This window comes from Alligator mississippiensis, chromosome 14 (assembly GCF_030867095.1).
Source record: "Alligator mississippiensis isolate rAllMis1 chromosome 14, rAllMis1, whole genome shotgun sequence".
Classification (NCBI taxonomy): domain Eukaryota; kingdom Metazoa; phylum Chordata; order Crocodylia; family Alligatoridae; genus Alligator; species Alligator mississippiensis.
Window position 1 is genome coordinate 30,821,737 of NC_081837.1, and position 18,010 is coordinate 30,839,746.

Consider the following 18,010-nt stretch of genomic DNA (forward strand, 5'->3'; position numbering starts at 1 on the left):
GGGTAAGTCCATTGAGGCCAAGCAAGCCCAGTGATCTACCCAGCTGCAGACCTGACCAACAGCCTTTCTTTCCGGCTGTTTCTGCTAAGGATATCCTGTGACCTTCCCTCCTTGCTCTAATGCAGGACCAGTGGGGTTACAAGCACAGACCATTCGCCTCCAACATCTGTGCAAGCAGCTCCTTCAAATGCTCCAGGAAACTAAACACACGGGGGCCACTAACACTTTTTTCCGGAGCCAGTCCGTAATCCTGCCTTTTGCAAGGTGACTAGGATGTGGAGCATGGTGTCAGCAGAGCATCTGTGGCCCAGCTGAGCAGGGTGGGGGTGGGGATCGAGTTTCACGCTGCCTTTCATTTGGGTCCGGGGCTGTGCATCTGACAAACCCTCTAAGGCTATGATTTACGTCCTCTCCTGAACTGGGGGACGCAGGCAGCGTGCAGTTTCTCAGCCAAGATGGGGACGTGGAAATCTTTCCAGGGCTGCAAGGAAACGGGATATTCTAAGCGTAGCCTCAAAACGCAAGCCAGCGAAGGAGCCACCCGCCCCTCCCCCAGCCACACGGAGCCCAGCCAAGGCTCTAGTCCTTCGGTATTTCATTCTTTATGAAATATGTGTGTGACCAGCGCGTGCGCTTGGGAGCAGAGGTTTAGCTGGTCTGTCAGGGCTGGGCAATGAGTGCTGGGCATTGCCTGCCTCCCCCTGAGCCGCTTTTCAAATTCGCCTTGCTCCCGAGCTGCACGCTCCAGTGCCCCGCTCCTCCAGCTTGGCCCAAGGCCCTCAGACCTAATCTGTACCCCCAACCTCCGTAGGCCAGCCCAGGGCTCCCCTTCCACAGGTAGGCCAATGTGCTCCCGTCCTGATCCGCAGCCTCCTCTGCTTTTCCACTCCTGGCCCCCAAACAAAGAGCTCTGCCGGTCGGTGCCTTTCGCCCATTGTGCCCCGGGCTCGGCCCATCCCCTCCACTCTGACCCTGCTTTCCTAACCACAGCCGCGGCAACCTACGCAAAGGGCCGTGCCACAGATGGAGGCTGGCAGCGCAGCCCCCGCCCCCGGTTCCCACAGAGCAGCGCCAGCCCATGCCCACGTCCCCTGCGGAGCGCAGCCACCTCTCCCTCCCGCCTGGAGGCTTTGCCCAGGGCTACCACATCCCGGTGGGGGGGAGACTACAGCGGGCAAGCAGCCTGGGAGCGGGTGACACCCATGCCGGGCAGCGGGGCTGGCAGGGGCTCACTGCCCCCTACCACTACAGCACCTGCGCCAGGATGCCCCGGGCGGGGGGACAGAGGCACTCACCCAGCATCTGGCTGAAGAGCAGCTGCTCCAGGTCGCCCAGCACGGTCACCACGAGCTCGGGGTCCACCTTGAGGTAGGGCTTCTCGTCGGGCGCCTTCCCCGCCGCGGGCGCCGCCTTGCCCTGGGCGCGCGCCTTGCTGGACAGGATCTCGTCGTCCGACTTGCTGTCGTCGGCGCCGCCGGCCTCGGGCGCCTTGCTCAGCGGCTTCACCTCAGCGTAGGGCCCGCGCGGGATGCGGCTGGGCTTGCCCGCGCCCGACGGCAGCGGCGCCAGCGGGGGCTTGGCGGCGCCGGGCGCCAGCTTGGGCTGGAAGAGCGAGTGCTCGGAGCGGGACAGGCTGCGGGACATGGCGGGCGCGTCCTTGGCCCGCGGGCCGCCGCCGCCGCGCCCGCCGCCCCGCGCCGCCTTGGCCATGTCGTCGCTCCAGCGCGGCTCGCAGAGCTGCAGCTTCTTCTCGCTGTCGGTCAGGAAGGCCAGGTTGGTGAGCGACTTCTGCTTGCGCAGGTTGGAGCCGGGCGCGGCGCCGCCCGCCTTGAACACGCGCAGCTCGCCGGGCTTGGGCGCGCCGGGCGCCGCGGGCCGCTTGGCCATGCCGGCCCGGGGCTCGGCCCTGCGCCCGCCGCCGCCGCGCGGCTCCTCCTCGCCCAGCTCCACGTCCAGCGGGCTCTTGGCGGCGGTGCCCAGCATCCCGCCCGCGGCGGCACCATGGACAGTCCCGGCGGCTGCGCGCGGGCGGGGACAGAGAGAGAAGAGAGACGCGTGAGCCGCCGCCGCTCTCCGCCCGCCCGCTCGCTTGTCCGTCCGCCCGCCTGCCACAAAAAGGGCCCCGCTCCCGGCGGAGGGAGGGGGGAGAGGAGGGGCGGGGGGCGGCTCCGGCCCGCCCCCGCCTTGCAAAGCGGCTGCGCCGCCGCCGCCCGCAGCCCCCGGGACGCGCCGGCAACGCGGCTCCGCGCCCCCCGCCAGCCGCCGAGGGACCTGCCGCGGGCAGACGCAGCGCCCGGGGCTCCGGCTGCCCCCCTCGGCCTTCCCCGTGTGGGAAGCGGGTTTGGCAGCTCAGCGGGACAACGGGCACCTGGGGGGGGGTGGTACCCAGGAAACCTGCATGCCAGGTTGAAAAAGATAGCACTGGGACTGAGCAGAAGCCGAGCGGTCCCCGAGGGCAGAGGGGCAGGGTGGTCAGTGCGGTTACTCGCAGATGCCGCGGAGAAGCCGAGCTGGCCGGTCCCGAGGAGAAGCGCAGCAGCCCGTGGCAGCGAGGCGGAGGGCAAAGCAGGACCGTCCCCCAGCGCAAAGGAGCCGCGGGTGTTTCCTGCAGAAGCCGGGCAGAAGGCAGAGGCCGAGGCCAGGAACAGGAAGCGGAGGCTGAAGCGGAGGCTTGTTGGAGCACACGCGGTCATGCAGGCCGGAGTCGCTGTGGGGATGGGCTCTGGCCATCCACGCCAACCTCCAGACCGAGCTCGGATAGCGTGAAGCAGGGCTGTTAGCTTTGCACGGACAGACAATGAGTTGGGGCCTTTGCGACATCCAGCTCCTTGCAGCATCTAGTCACGGCAGTGACCTGCTCCGCTCCCCAGGCTCTGTCCTGAGGAGTCGCTGCTCTCTTGGCTTGGCAAGAGACAACCGTTTAGGAAAGAATATCTTACCAGGGGCTGAGAGACCCTCAAGCACTCAGGCCTGGCTATGTGAGGAACTATGGTTCTCTAAGCACTCAGGCCTGGCTATGCTGCTTCAGGGACATGGCATGATTTGTCCTTGCGATGGGTACAGGCATCCTCAGTTCCCATGGAGTGGGTGAGTGGGAATGGAGGGGGCCTACCCCCACAGAAAGGCTCAACATGTTGTTGGCTTCAGCCCACCACAGAGTTTGTGCCTCTTGCAGCGTCTCTCCCTTAATGCTGAGTAGCATTGTGGGTGCCACTGCTTCCTGGTAAATCCCAAATGCAAAGCACTGCACTGTGGGATGAAGCATCAAGGACTGTCTGAGTTGATGCAGCATGCTCATGGCATCTGTCTGTCTAGGTATCGCCATAGTCCCTCCCACATTGCTGCCAAATCTGATGGGGCCTTAGATGTCCCCCTTAGATGGGCCGTGAAGGCAGGCTCAGCTCTCCTGGTGCCACATCTGCCACCTTTCTATTATCAGTTTTGGTCAGGTGTGCAGAGCTAGCTGTTGTGCCATGATCTCTACCCAGCAGGTCTGAGCCCTCTCAAGGTCTACGCACTGAGTCCTTCATGTGTGACTGAAGCCTAGACATGAATGCCACCACTGGAAGAAGCCAGCTCATCAAAGCACAGCATTACCAGATGCTTCCTGGGTACCTTGTATGGCCCAGCAGCCCTCTGACAAGGCAAGCTGCAAAACAACATATCTGTATGGCTCATGGGGAACTGAAGTGTGGACCTCAGGAACAGTATGGATGAGATGATTCTGATATATATGGACCTGAAATGTCTGCTTTGGCCTTGCCGCTTTCTACAGCACAGTGTTTTAACACAAGAACTCTTCAGGGGTATGCAATGGAGAAAGCAGATCTGCCAAGCTCCTGCTTAGCAGAGCAGCATGATGTGCGCTATTTACCTAGAGCCTAGAGCAACAACCAACAGGTGTTCTTTCAGAGTTGGGGCTGGGCTTCCCAACTGGGGAATTTGGGAGCAAAGTTTGTTTACCTCAACCTAGGAAAAGTCAGATGGAGATTCTCCCTAGGGATTCTGCTAAACCAAGGCCAAGCCTGTGACTTCACCCAGCCCCTACTTCAGTCGTAGCTTCCATGCAAACAGCAAATATTCTGTCTCTCTGTGCCCAGAATACACAGAGAGGGCCCAAGCTCCAAGGTGAAGCTGCCCTACAGCAACATTGAAACTAATTCCTATCCTGGCCCATCCCTAGTGTCTTGCATCTGGGAATCTCAAATAATTTTGCAGACATCCCCAAATTATCCTCCCTGTCCCACTGCTGCAGAGCTGAGGAGTGCTATGCCCCTCTGTAGAATGCAAAAGGAGATTAAGCAACTTTCCGTCATTATGGAGTCAGTGGGCATGCCTACATGTGCATTTATGCTGGCTTAAATTTACTGGGCAATAAGCAGGACTAGGCCAGTGTCTATACATGCACATGTTAAAGCGCATTTAGTCCCAAGTCAGTCCACACACACAGTGTTACTGCGCAGTAAGGCATCTACACATGTCTTACAGTGCAGTAACTAATCAGGCATAAATCTGAGACCTGCATGATGCAGGTATCATATTTACACTCAAATTGGCGTAAGTTGCATATTACTGCACAGTATGGGCATGCGCGTGTAGACATGTGCCTGTACTGCGCAATAATTTTGGTTACTACACAGTAAATCTGCACATGTAGAAGTGCTCAGTGAGTTGGGAATAGTACCCAGGGGTTCTGCCTGCTCTAACCACTCGACCACATAATTTGGTGTGCAGTTGGCTGGCCTCATTACTTCACAGGACACACCTAAAATGCCCACATACAGCTGCCAGCACCTTCAGATATATTCTGGGCCAAACATGGAGCTGATCCAAAGTTCCTTGAAGTCAATGGAAAGACTCCAGTTGGCTTAGGTTCGTATCTCTATGACTGGGTTCTGAGAGTTTTAAGTGCAGTGGTGGCACATCTGGGAATGACAGCAAGACTCTGGCATTGTTTCATTGGCTACAGGCTAGGAAAAGAAAGTAGCCACCCTACTTGCAAAATTCTGGCAGCCCTTGCTGCCCCTGGGGACAGAGGGTCTGTGTGAATTGTTCTGAACATCAGTACTTCATCTCTATTATTTCAAGGAAAAAAGAGGGAGTGGGCTCTGGTTATCATCATTTTTTGTTAATTATCCTTCCCTAGGGAGGGGGGAATTAATTCTATCTGGTGACCTCACACAGGATTCCATGGCAACCGACAGAATATATTACATTAGGGCACATTACTATGCTATAGAGATAAGGGGAAGGAGGAGACTTGGAAAGCAGAGAAAGTCCTTCCGACATACTAGAGCTCCTCGGGACATGATCTTTCAGGCCTTTAATGGGCAAAACACCCAGTTACTAGAAGATCAGGCTCTTAGCCACTAAAAATCATAGGAGAGGGGACCCAGGTGACCTCCTGGGAAATCGGTGTTTTCCAAGACGCAGTTTTTCCCAATGACTGGAGCTGCCTGTTCTTCAGCATGGGGTGATCCTATTTACTTATCTCCCTCACCAGTGTGGTGTAAGGGTGAGATAGCTGGCCAAGCAACAGTGCTAGCTTGATGTATGCCTGGGCTTTTCCAGCAGGACTGGTAAACCATCCCAGAGAGATCCCATAAGACGTGTGTGTGTAAGGCAAAGAGGTCAGGCAGAGTTGTCACCCTTGTTGCTGTTTTCTGAGCTGATTCTGCGTCAGGCATCTGGGCTGGCTGCTTGTTTTGCATGAGATTTTCAAAGTTACCTTCAGAGTTTGGGTGCCCAGTTCCCATTCATATTGGGCACCCATATTGCCTACACAGCATAGCACATCCTAGTCCTAATGGATGGCAAATCAGGTGCATTGATCATGCTTAGATATCTGCAGTAACCACTGAATAAAGGGATAGACACGAAGAAATAAATAATCAATGCTAAAATACTGTAAAGAAAGAGCGATAGAGAAGGTTAATGCCAGAAACCTGTCAAGGGGGCTTTCTATTCCTTCTAGGCCAGCCACTAATCCAGCCCTGAAGATTTGAATCCCAGAGTAGGTCTATATTACTACTGTACAGCAGGCTGATTTGCCCCTCCCCAATCCATACAACCTTCTCCATGGCTCAGCAAACAGCAGAGGCAGCATTTTGGGAGGTTTTATGTGCTGGACAGTTGATTACTTTGTCAAACTAGACTGCAGTATAGTTACCAGCACATCATTTGGGAAGGCCATCAATAATTCACACTACACTCCAACAAATAAGGCAAGTCCATGCTGTGATGCTTTTGCCTAACTTTCCTCAGGTTTGCTTGCTCCCATGTCAATACACTAGAACTCAGTAAGCCAGTGGACCTCAGTCATTTGCAATCAGGGTGAAGTGTTCATATTACCAGCTTTATGCATCTCTCTTCTTTTGGGCACCCATTTGGGGCACCCCAAAATTTAGGTTTCTGAAATCAGAGGCTGTGTTTCAAAATTTGGCTGCACAATTAATCCAACAGTCTTTATCTCCTCCTGCCCTTTATGTTTCCTGACATTCAGCAGTAAGAACACCATCAAGACCCATTCTCCAATGAGGTTTATCATAAGGGAACATGCTACAAAAATCAGATGTCTTAACAGGACTTTTACTGTAACTTTGACTGACTTCCATCTCTTTAAATAATCATTTCATCTAGAGAAGCTTCAGACATTCCCTAAACCAACCTCTCCCTCTTCTCCACTCTCTCTTTATATATTCCCTGCACATCCCTTGAGTATCCCACCATCCTCCACTGCAGAGCCAGCTCCTTGCTGCCTTGGCAACGGCCTCCCCAGGATCAGTCAATAAGACAACCCCCCCATATATATATATATATATATATATAGGTATAGGTAGATGGATAGAAAGACAGATGGAAAGAAAGAAAATATCAGAGAGGTCTGGTGCATTTATAAAACCAATTTGCAAAGGGGAATTTTTGTTTGGTCTAATTATTCCTCTAAGAAATAAGGTAAGTGGATACCCCCTCCCCCTTTGAAACCGCCCACTGCATCACCAGCAGCACAGAGCCTGCGAAATACAACGAGCTGGAAGAAATGCCTGTGAATGGTTCATTGAAGAATGGCTTTGTAAACGTGGAATCAACCATCAGACTGGAAGGGGGTGAAAGACGCCAACAGAATATAGCACATAGTGGCTGTGTTCCAGGTGGCGGAAGGGTTTAATGATCTAAGGATCTTCTTCCAGTGACTCTCCTGACGCTCAGATATAACATTTTTCCATGCAGAGGGCATTTGCAGGGAAGCCTGTTCACTGTGCCTCCCGTAAGCCTAAATCCTGTGCTCTCTCTCTCAGGTCTCCTTAGAAATGGGTCATTCCCAGAGCTCAAAGAAAAACTAGAAAGAGGAAAAAATAAGACAGAGGAGAGGGAATGATGCCCAGTGCTTGAACATGCATAATAGACTGCTGGAACCCAATCAAGTCATTAGAGGAGGAAAGATAATGTTGCTGTATTCTTCTTCCCAATTTACAGCAGAGCGGGGGACCAACTGGGGGAGGGGTCAGAGCTTGGCTCTAGGCTCCAGGCAGGATGTGACCTGCTCTAAGGCACTTCTCCCTCTTCCAGGAAAGTGTTGGAAGTAATGTAGTGCATGCCAGTTGGAATCTATGGGAGTGGGGCACCTAGTCTGCTTGGGTTCTTTGACAGGCCCACAAGATTCCTTTCAATGCGTTTAGGTGTCTCAGTGCCTTTGCAAATCTGGAACTAAATCCCTTGTGAAAATAGGATTCATGCTCCCAAGTCACTTAGTGCTCTGGAAAATGTCACCCTTTTGCTCAGGCCAGTATCCAAGTGCAGGACAGGGCCACTGCCAATCCTGATGTCTTTCCTTCCTCTTCAGAGGCAGATGCGTGCTCACACATGGAAGTCCCTCCCAGACAGCCTCCTCCATGATAGAAGCCAGTGGGGTTCATGTGTGCTGTGTCTGTAAGTCAACTGCCTTCGGCCAATTGCCCCCCAGACCCTTTTTGCACTATGCAGAGTGACTAACACCAGTTGGCTACAAGAGCAACTGACCCTGTGAGTGTGAATGAATGCATGTATGCAAGCTGGCAGTGGAGGAAGTGCATCAGTGACAACCACTACCATGCACAGCTCAGGTCAGCTGCACTCACTACCATGATGTGTTTCTGCCATACATACCTCTCCCACCTCCCCCCTTGCCAGTGCCAGCCGTACTCATGCAAACCTTGTGATATGGCTTCAGTTCTCAGAAGCACTGAAAAGCCAAGGGGGAACTGAGCTGTTGGCCATAGGGAATGCCTTGCTGGCCTCTGACCTTTTCAGCACTGTAGGGACTCAGTAGGGCTAGCAAACATACCCCAAGATCTTTGGTGTAGCGGGTAGGGATTGTGGAGGGAATGATCACTCTAGCTCCCATGGGCTGTGGCCCCATGGCAGCACTAAATCAAAATTCGGGGAGGTTCACCAGTGCAGAGATCTTGCCGTGGGAAAGAAACAATCAGCTGTTGCTGTGGGGAGCTGAATCTTTCCTGGGCCTGTTTCTGGCAACGGATCTGAGGGCCTATTTTCACTGTAAGTACCAGAGCTGAGCCTGGCTCCAATGGCATTTGACACAAATCCCAGCTCAGAAGGGCTGCCAGCAATACCTGCTCCATGGGCAGAGATTGATCTATGTTAAGTGCTTGAGGATGGGGATGGACTGATTCTGGGGAGCCAAGCGTCCCAGTGTCCACAGGAGAAGAGTCCCAAATCCATCTGTAGTGCTTGACCTGCCAGGGAGCAGTGGGGAGGATTCCTCCAGGCAAGATGGTGGAATCCACTCCCCTCCCATGTAGCTGCTTGGATAAAGCTCCAGGCCTCCCCATGTCAGAGCTGTACTCCTGGTCCAGCCTCACCACTCGGCTGGGTGGGATAATGTTTCACCCTAGGGACTATGAAGCTGGGAGGATCCCGTTCCCAGCCAGATGCCGTCATTTTCACAGACTCGGTGCATTAAGTACCAGGTTCACACCTGGAAATAGGCTGCAGCTGGCAGAGCTGAGGGTGACCCCGGGTTTCCATTTTCCCAGGCAAGCTAAGGCCTGGGAACAGCTGGCCCCACCTGGCACTACCATTTGCCTTACACAGGCTCCCCACCTCACTCAGCCATAAGGAGCACCAGTCTGGCTCTAGCACACAAGCAGAGGCCTTCCAAGGGTATGCTGCAGCTGAGGAGTAGTCACTTCCCCTATCACCTCTAGCTAAGCAGTGCTGGGGAAGTTCATTTACTAGATGGGAGACATGCATCAGGATGGGAGACACCCTGAAAACTAAAGGTTTGTAGAGCCAAGGATGCTCTGAAAACTCTCTTCAGCAGAGCACTATGGGGCACTCTTCTCTTTGGGGAGCTCCCATTTTGAAAAGACATGACTCTGAGATCATTGCAGCCCTTATACCACAAAGCGTGATCCCAACCTCGCAACCTGATTATAAGTTAGGCAGTCATGTTCCAACAACTTGTTTTTTTCTCTGTGGTTGCAGTAAGATACTCACTCCTAAACTACTGGGACTGCTTTTGTGTGAGCTGTTAACAAATGGCTGTGGTCATTGCCTCATTCAGTGCTCACCTTGCAAACCCTGCATGTCCACAGCAGATCCAGTCCTGAAGTCATCAAGAGCCTTTCTGTTTTTATACTTCCTATTACAACCACACCCTGGGGACCTGGCTGAGGGCCTCTTTGTACCATGCACAGCACAGAGAAAGTGAGACAGTCCTTGTCCCAAACAGCTGATAGGGCACATGGACATGAGAGAGAAAGGTTGGGAGGAGCAACTGAGGAACCCAAAGGCTCTTTCAGATGATGCCTTAAAACCTCTAGCTCTATGAATTCAGACATGACTGGATGAAAATCTCTGCCCAGGGGATGCATCAGGTTAAAGGATTAAAGGATCTCAGTGGTCTTCACCGGCATTAAAACCAAAGAGTTTGTCTTACGTGACTCTTCAAGGTAGTGTAAGAGTGATGTAGCCGTGATGGTCCAGAAATTATACAAGAGGAAAGGATTTCTTAGCACTTGCCAATCACCTCCACTAGGCACTTGCTGTGTTTAGCTTTCTATAATTGGAGATGTAAGGAAGAACATCTTACATTGCAAAGCTTGTCTAACTTTATCCCAACTACAGAGTTGCTCCATAAAAGATATCACCCTAAGGAATCCTAGACTCATGGCTATTCAAGACTCTTTATCACTGTGCAGAAGAACTGACTAAACCATCCCCTCTTGAAGTGTGTGCAGTGAATTGGCTGCATGAAGAAGAAGGTCCTACTCTCTTCAAAGCCAAGGGTAAACGTCTTGCTGTTGTCAACAGTACAGGATTAGGCTCTTGGCCTGTAAAGCACAGTGGGACATCAACTTGGGTTTTAGTAGAGAAATTACAGAATGGGGGAAAGACAGCAATCCTGAGAGTGGTCCAGCTCTCTGTTGCCCTCCTGCCACAGACTGAAACCAGGGCATGGAGGGGCCTAGCCCAAGGTAGCAGAATAAGGCAGTGGCCTCGGCTGTGGCTAAATCAGCATGAGAACTACATTCCCAACACAGGTGCCGAAAGCTGCAGAGGCACAAAGCCCTGTTGTGGAAGGAGCCCTTAGTTCCTCCGGGCCTCAGTTCCCCACCTGTAACGTGGGGATCATGGGGCAAGGCCGGATGGCAAGGCACTTCCATACACTGGTTAGGGGGCCAGCGAAGTGCAAAGTTCACAAAGCCACAGCTGTGCTGTCCTCTAGCTCCCTGTTGGAGAACACAGGACACCCTACCTCCTCTGATGGTTACACCATCATGGTGCCTGAGGCTTGTCTCTCCCAGGGGATGCCCACACAGCTGCTGCAGGTATGGCTGCAGCCTGGAAAGTCTTGACCACACTGGCTTTAACCTTGCTTGGACAGGGAATCTCCACAGGGAAGAGATGTCAGTGTGGGCTGTACAAGCCTGCCAGGAGCCCAGGGTATGCGCTTTGTTCACCAGCCTGTGACAAACTTTGCCCTGCCACAGCTTTGCTGGGACTGACACCTGAGCTAATTGCATCTGCAGACTGCAGTGTAGATGTGCCATATGCAGAGGGGCTAGATCAGCTTCACAGGCCCTACATCAATACAGAATCTATGTGTCTTGAGTTAGCATGGTGCTTCTGAGGAGCTTGTTCTGTGAGGTTCCTCTAGGAAACCCAGCTGGAGCCTGCAATTGGCTTTTCCCACATTGCAACCTCCTCCCATCCTATGATTATGAATTGTTCCTTTGATCCAACCAACTGGTCCAGAAACAGCTGCCCTGTTCATGGGGCCATCTTCCCCCCAAAGGCATTATGCCATCATTGTTCAGCTGATCAGGCCATTTTGCTGACTAGCAGATCAGCATCTGCACATGTCAGATCCTAGTCACATGTGTCTCCCTCTTCTCTGTGCCAACAGTAACTTGAGGAGTAAGAGCACATGGTGCCAGAACTGTGTCAGAACTGTGTCAGTGCACAGTGCTTGCTCCATGTGACAGCAGCCATCATACCCATGGTACTGAGACAGCACCCAGGACCCACAGTGCATCCACACCAGTGCCCAGATCCCAAATGATGCTAAACATTAGCAATTACCCATTCAAACTGCTGGGAGTTGTGGATTTAGTCCCACCAAATCAGGAATCATCCATGCAAGTGTTAAATGCAGCCATCTCTGGGGTGGGAGATAACAGCAGCTTGACAAAGCACGTGAGGACTATGCAATCCTTTCAAGGCAAAAAATTGCCAAGTGACATCATAGGGGGATACAAGGAAGCCAGACTTCCAGGCTGGAATTTAGTTGGGCCACTGGAATTAAAAGAGACTATACAGCCACCCAGTCCTGCTCCTCCCATCACAAGATGAGAGAGAGAAAGGCAGGGGAGAGGGGGACAGAGATCAGTGTGGATTTGTAGGATCTTATTCATCTCAGCTATGAATGCTGAATCTGATAGCTTGCTCTCCCATCCCAGGACTTACTGATACACAGCCAGTGAGAGTTTGGCCTTAGTACCAACTTTAGGATTTGTGATAAAGCCAGATGTAGACAGGGGGGTGAGCTTCTTAGGGCTGGCTTAAGGGAAATGTACCCGCATTGAAACAGGAGTAATTCTCTGTAGTTAATCTCCGACTCAGTGGTGTCTGGGCTGTATCTGCTGAGCGGATCACTACCTCCCCACTCCCTTCCCCAGGGGGTCTGGGCACGCAGGCGAATTATAGTGGAATCCCTTGAATGGGGGCCGTAATCCTTTTACTATGCGTGCGAGGTCCTGTCTTTTCTCTAGCCTCTGGTGTGCATTTGCATTCAGAGGCTGAACACGGCTAATTTGGACTCAGAATAACAACATGACTTCCGTGAGCTGCTCCAAGATGCCCCTCTAGCCAGCCAGTGTGCTGGAGAGAACAGCTGCTCTCTGCTCCAGCCTCTGTGTGTACTGTCCTAGCTGGCTGGAATGTCTGCCTGGCATGGTGAGGGGGAGGTGGAAGAGCACAGCGCTTTTTGGGGCACCTCCCCAGACAGCATAATTTAGAGCAGCCCTTAGGGACTGTTTTTGGTCCTGATTGGTTCCAGGACCAGGGGAATTGAAAGGGGGCTTCCATGTGCCTTCTCCCGTTCTGCGCATCCTTCTTCTCACCCAAGAATCCAACTTTTTGTGCATGGGCAGGAGACCTGACTCTGAGCAGCCATCTCATGGATGGATGCAACATGGTGCTGAGGGGGAAATTTACTTGCCTGCAATGATTGGCTCCATGTGAGTCTTGGTGTAGACTCAGATGTTAGCCAGGGCTGGTAGAGCTGCCCGAGTCCCTGGCCCAGGCCCCTGAGCCTCAGCACACACATACGGTACAGCGCTGATCATCCACTCCACCAGGGAGGAGCACACAAGCCCAGCAGATCCTTTCTCTTTTCTGGGCACCAGCGGAGCTTCTGCTTTTGGTGCAAAGTGCTAGGGGCACTGCCATGGCTCAGGGCAGAACTGGGACCCACCCAGGAAGGCCCTCAGCCCCTGCTGCCTCAAGCCCAGCTTCTCTAAAGCCTTTCATTATGGCTTCCAGAGCTGAGAAGCCCAGCCTGTCCCTTGCCTCCTCTAGCCGGGATGGTTCTTGCTCCTGGAGCATAGGACACTGCTAAGAACAAAGCTTTCAGAGAGCTTTATCTGGGGGCAGCCCTCTATCACCCTATGGGAACCTGGTACGTGGGCCTGTGAAGTGGCCTGCCCAAGGACGCACCCTGCTTCAGCAGGAGTCAGGGATTGATCCCTATTCTCCTGAATCTCAGCTCTGCAGCAGCTCTGCCCTGCTTGGCTTCTAGTGGCAGATTAAGTGAGTGCTGAGATCTCCTCCAAGCCCCCAGGCTGCTCCTCCCAGGGTCAGCTGGTCTTGATATCCTCATTGCATTGGAGCAGGAAGCAGGTTCTGAGACAGACCAGTCAGCAGAGAGGTAAACACCCAGTCCACAGTGCGGGGCAATGAGTGACCACTGTGTAGCCAAGCCAGCGGGTAGCCAGGCACTGTGCTCAGAGTGAAGGGCTGATACTAACCATTGCACAGCACCTTTCTTTCCATTGACTTCCATGGGAATGGAGGGCACCCAGTGACTGCTGAAACTTTAAAACCATCATCTCTGCATTTATAGGGCAAGATTCTTGGGAAACAGCCACATCTGGGGAGGGAGACTGTTGCTCTTGAGTGTTACCTTGTTAATGGCCAGGACACAAACCCAGGGCCAGGGTGTGTACTAGGCCCCTACTATGCGTAGTTGGTGGAGAGCTCACGGCCATACTCCCACAGGTTGTCTATGCTGCAGTGGTTGCAAACTGCAAAACCCATCTAAAAAGCTGGTGGACACCTGGGCCAGTTAGGCCATGCTGAGCTCTGGACTACTGCAGCTACTCCGGCAGTTTCAGAGCGAGCTGGATCAGGGATGTCTGCAGAACTTCAGTACAACAGTATAGACCTATTTGAGGGAAACACCAGGAATCTCCTGGAATAGCCTAGACTCGGTTACACTATCTGATGAATTCGACTGAGGTCAGAGACCCTTTGTTTTCAATACAGAAGCAGTTGGGTAGTCCGGCCAACCACAGGCAGGCAGACAGATACAGAGAGAGCTCTGATAGACTCCTGGTAGAAGAATCAGTACAAATATTCAACACATTCTGGACAGAACACTTCTTACTGACTGACGGGAGGTTTTCTAGCTCTCAGCCACTGCTCTGCTCCTTTACCAAGGGTCAAACAGACACAGTACACCTCAGCAATACTGTGCCTCCAGGGCCAGCTTCCAAATGCTCACCACTAAGTCAGGGAAGATTTCCAGACTTGCGTAGCAGCTCATATCTGAGGCAGCTTCCAGAGTGACACCAATGATCAGATTTTCACTGGAGCTCAGCACCCTGTGCCTTTAGCCCAAATAAAGCCTGATGGTTTATTTCAGTGCCAAAATAGGAGCAATTTACTGACAATTTGTTCCCACGTAGCCTGACTGCCTTCACTCAACTATTTTTATTTGCCCACCACTTGTCCCTGCCAAGCTCTGCACCTAGCCACCCTGTCCCCACATCCCCAAAGAAACAAAAGATCTTCAGCATGCCTGGCTGGGTTGAAGGGGTGTCGCACACTCATCCAATGTTCTCTTTCCATCTAAACCAAGGGAACTCCAGTTCAGAGCCTCTGCTGAGTATTATGATACCACTTTGCCAGGGAGGAAAAGAGGCCTCCCAGCAGGCAAGTCGCAGTCCACTGAGGGTTTCATAGATTCATAGATGTTAAGGTCGGAAGGGACCTCAATAGATCATCGAGTCCGACCCCCTGCATAAGCAGGAAAGAGTGCTGGGTCTAGATGACCCCAGCTAGATACTCATCTAACCTCCTCTTGAAGACCCCCAGGGTAGGGGAGAGCATCACCTCCCTTGGGAGCCCGTTCCAGACCTTGGCCACTCGAACTGTGAAGAAGTTCTTCCTAATGTCCAATCTAAATCTGCTCTCTGTTAGCTTGTGGCCATTGTTTCTTGTAACCCCCGGGGGCGCCTTGGTGAATAAATACTCATCAATTCCCTTCTGTGCCCCCGTGATGAACTTAAAGGCAGCCACAAGGTTGCCTCTCAACCTTCTCTTGCGGAGGCTGAAAAGGTCCAGTTTCTCTAGTCTCTCCTCATAGGGCTTGGTCTGCAGGCCCTTGACCATACGAGTGGCCCTTCTCTGGACCTTCTCCAGGTTATCCGCATCCTTCTTGAAGTGTGGCGCCCAGAATTGCACGCAGTGCTCCAACTGCGGTCTGACCAGCGCCCGATAGAGGGGAAGTATCACCTCCCTGGACCTATTCGTCATGCATCTGCTGATGCACGATAACTTGCCATTGGCTTTTCTGATGGCTTCGTCACACTGCCGGCTCATGTTCATCTTGGAGTCCACTAGGACTCCAAGATCCCTTTCCACCTCTGTGCCACCCAGCAGGTCATTCCCTAGGCTGTAGGTGTGCTGGACATTTTTCCTCCCTAGGTGCAGCACTTTGCATTTCTCCTTGTTGAACTGCATCCTGTTGTTTTCTGCCCACTTGTCCAACCTATCCAGGTCTGCCTGCAGCTGTTCCCTGCCCTCCGGCATGTCCACTTCTCCCCATAGCTTTGTGTCATCTGAAAACTTGGACAGAGTACATTTGACTCCCTCATCCAAGTCACTGATGAAGACATTAAAGAGTATCGGTCCAAGGACCGAGCCCTGCGGGACCCCACTGGCCACACCCTTCCAGGTCGAGACCGACCCATCCACCACGACTCTCTGGGTGCGGCCCTCTAGCCAATTCGCCACCCACCGGACTGTGCAGTCATCCACATCACAGCCTCTTAACTTGTTCACCAGTATGGGGTGGGATACCTTATCGAAGGCCTTCCTGAAGTCTAAGTATACGACATCCACCCCTCCTCCTGTGTCCAGGCGTTTCGTAACCTGGTCATAGAAAGAGACTAGGTTGGTCAGGCACGATCTGCCCACCACAAACCCGTGCTGGTTTCCCCTCAGCATAATCTGCCCTGCCGGGCTCTCACAAATGTGAGCCTTGATAATTTTTTCAAAGACTTTACCAAGGATGGAGGTGAGACTGACTGGCCTATAGTTGCCCGGGTCCTCCTTCCTCCCCTTTTTGAAAATGGGGACCACGTTAGCCCTTTTCCAGTCCTCCGGGACTTGGCCCGTGCGCCACGAGCATTCGAATATTCCTGCCAGTGGCTCTGCAATGATGTCGGCCAGTGCCTTCAGCACCCTCGGATGGAGCCCATCCGGGCCTGCCGACTTAAAGGCATCCAGTTCTTCCAAGTGACTCTGCACCACCTCAGGATCTACGCATGGAAGTCTGGCGCCTTGCTGCTGCCTCTCTACAACCCCAGTGAGAGACTTGTCGTGCCCCTCGCTTAGGAACACTGAGGCAAAGAACTCGTTGAGGAGTTCAGCCTTGTCCCCCCTGTCCGTCACCAATTGTTTCTGCCCATTTAGCAGGGGTCCTATTCCTTCCTGGGCCTTCCTTTTACTCCCAATATATCTAAAAAACAATTTTTTGTTTTTTGTTTCAGGCTAATGCCTTGCACCCAGTGAGAGGCTGGTCACATTGGTTGATCCTTCTCTAGGCATAGCCAAAGTCCAAGGCTGCAGGCTCCTTTGGGAAGGCATGTCTGTACAATGCTCAGCACAATGAGCCCTGACTAGGGTCCTGAAGTGTGTTGCATTAGAGAGAGCTCACAATAATCATGTGGTACCATTGTCCCAGTCTGATACCAGTGATGCCCTTTGCTCAGTGGCAGTACAGTTCCAGGGCCTTACAGGACAGATTCCCACTGGCAAGGAAATCTGGGTATATTTGACGTGTAACTGGCTTTATTCACATATGAATATCAGTTCTGGAGCAGAGGAGGTCAAACAGCTTGCACCTAATCCCTTCTTCCATGAATCTCAGTACAACAGTAGTGGCCAGGCCCCCAGAAACAATCCTGCCTCACTTCTATCCCCACCCCACCCACTTTGGGGTGCCTCCTCCTTGATGCTAGAGCTCCCCTGCTTCTTCCATTAGGAGCTTGACTCTCTGTAGCCCAGCACCTTGCACTTCCTTCACTCCAGTGCAGAGCCACCTTTTAAACCCATTCTGCACTGCCACAAGGCAGGAGGGGGCATGTCTAGAACCTATGCAGGTCCCAATGGTACAGTTGGGCTCACTTCACCCTCCCTGCCAGCCTCCCTGCCCCTAGAGCTCAGGACTCCATAAAAACCACACCAGTGCCTGACTCAGTCCAGAACAAATGTCCAGCTGAACCCAGCTGGGCACCAAGTGTGGCCCATGGGCATCCCATTCACCATGGGCTCACTACCGGCCTCCTGTACCTCGCAGACTGAGTCAGTAGGGGCAGGCAGGCAATGGCTTCTAGTCAGCAACCTCATTTGGAGCTAATTACACAGCATCTCGATCCTTCTTCCTCACTCTGCCCTGCCCACACCTCTGCCAGTGCAAACACTTCACCACCACTGGAGTGATTCCAAATTTGCACCAGGCATCACTGAAGGCAGGATCTGGCCCCATCAGCTACTGGTTAGTTATCATAAAATGCAGCCTGCAAATAGACACTTCATGCCCATTCCGGAGCACCACCCCCATCACAGCCTGTGGCAAGGCTGCTTGCTCGAGGCAGTGTCCCCTCCACTCCCAACCCACAGAGGTGTAAATCCTGGATTGACTTACTCAAGCCTTGGAAGTGGGGTTCAGGCTCCTCTGCAGGGCTGGTCTGTGGGTGCTCCTCTGGGGAGGGCTCGCTTCTTTCCCTGTCCCCCTGTAGCCTGGAAGGCAGAGCAAGGTGTTAAGGTCTGTGGGGCTCAGGGCCAACTCTGCAGGAAGCTGTCATGGGCAGCAGACACCGGGTCCCAAGGTCCGTGGCAGTAACAGTGACTGGGGAAACAACGGGATCTGGGCCCCACAGGCAGATGGGACCTTGCTGAAACCAGCAGCTCCTGGTTGCTGGTGGCGAGGCTGCTTGTT

The 18,010-nt window shown here is 53.1% G+C and overlaps 1 protein-coding gene across 6 annotated transcripts in view; it reads right to left on the minus strand.

Moving 5' to 3' along the window:
• Positions 1 to 18,010, minus strand: part of NAV1 (neuron navigator 1) — a 249,457-nt gene that overhangs the window by 158,245 nt on the left and 73,202 nt on the right. For 5 of the 6 annotated variants that reach the window (XM_059717301.1, XM_059717302.1, XM_059717298.1 and 2 more), the window contains exons 3-4: positions 17,717 to 17,811; positions 1,296 to 2,018 (exon numbers count right to left, since the gene is read on the minus strand). In XM_059717301.1, the coding sequence (XP_059573284.1) occupies positions 1,296 to 2,018; positions 17,717 to 17,811 (818 nt within the window). The remainder of the gene's footprint in view (positions 1 to 1,295; positions 2,019 to 17,716; positions 17,812 to 18,010) is intronic. The other variant, XM_014609432.3, reaches the window with a different exon arrangement.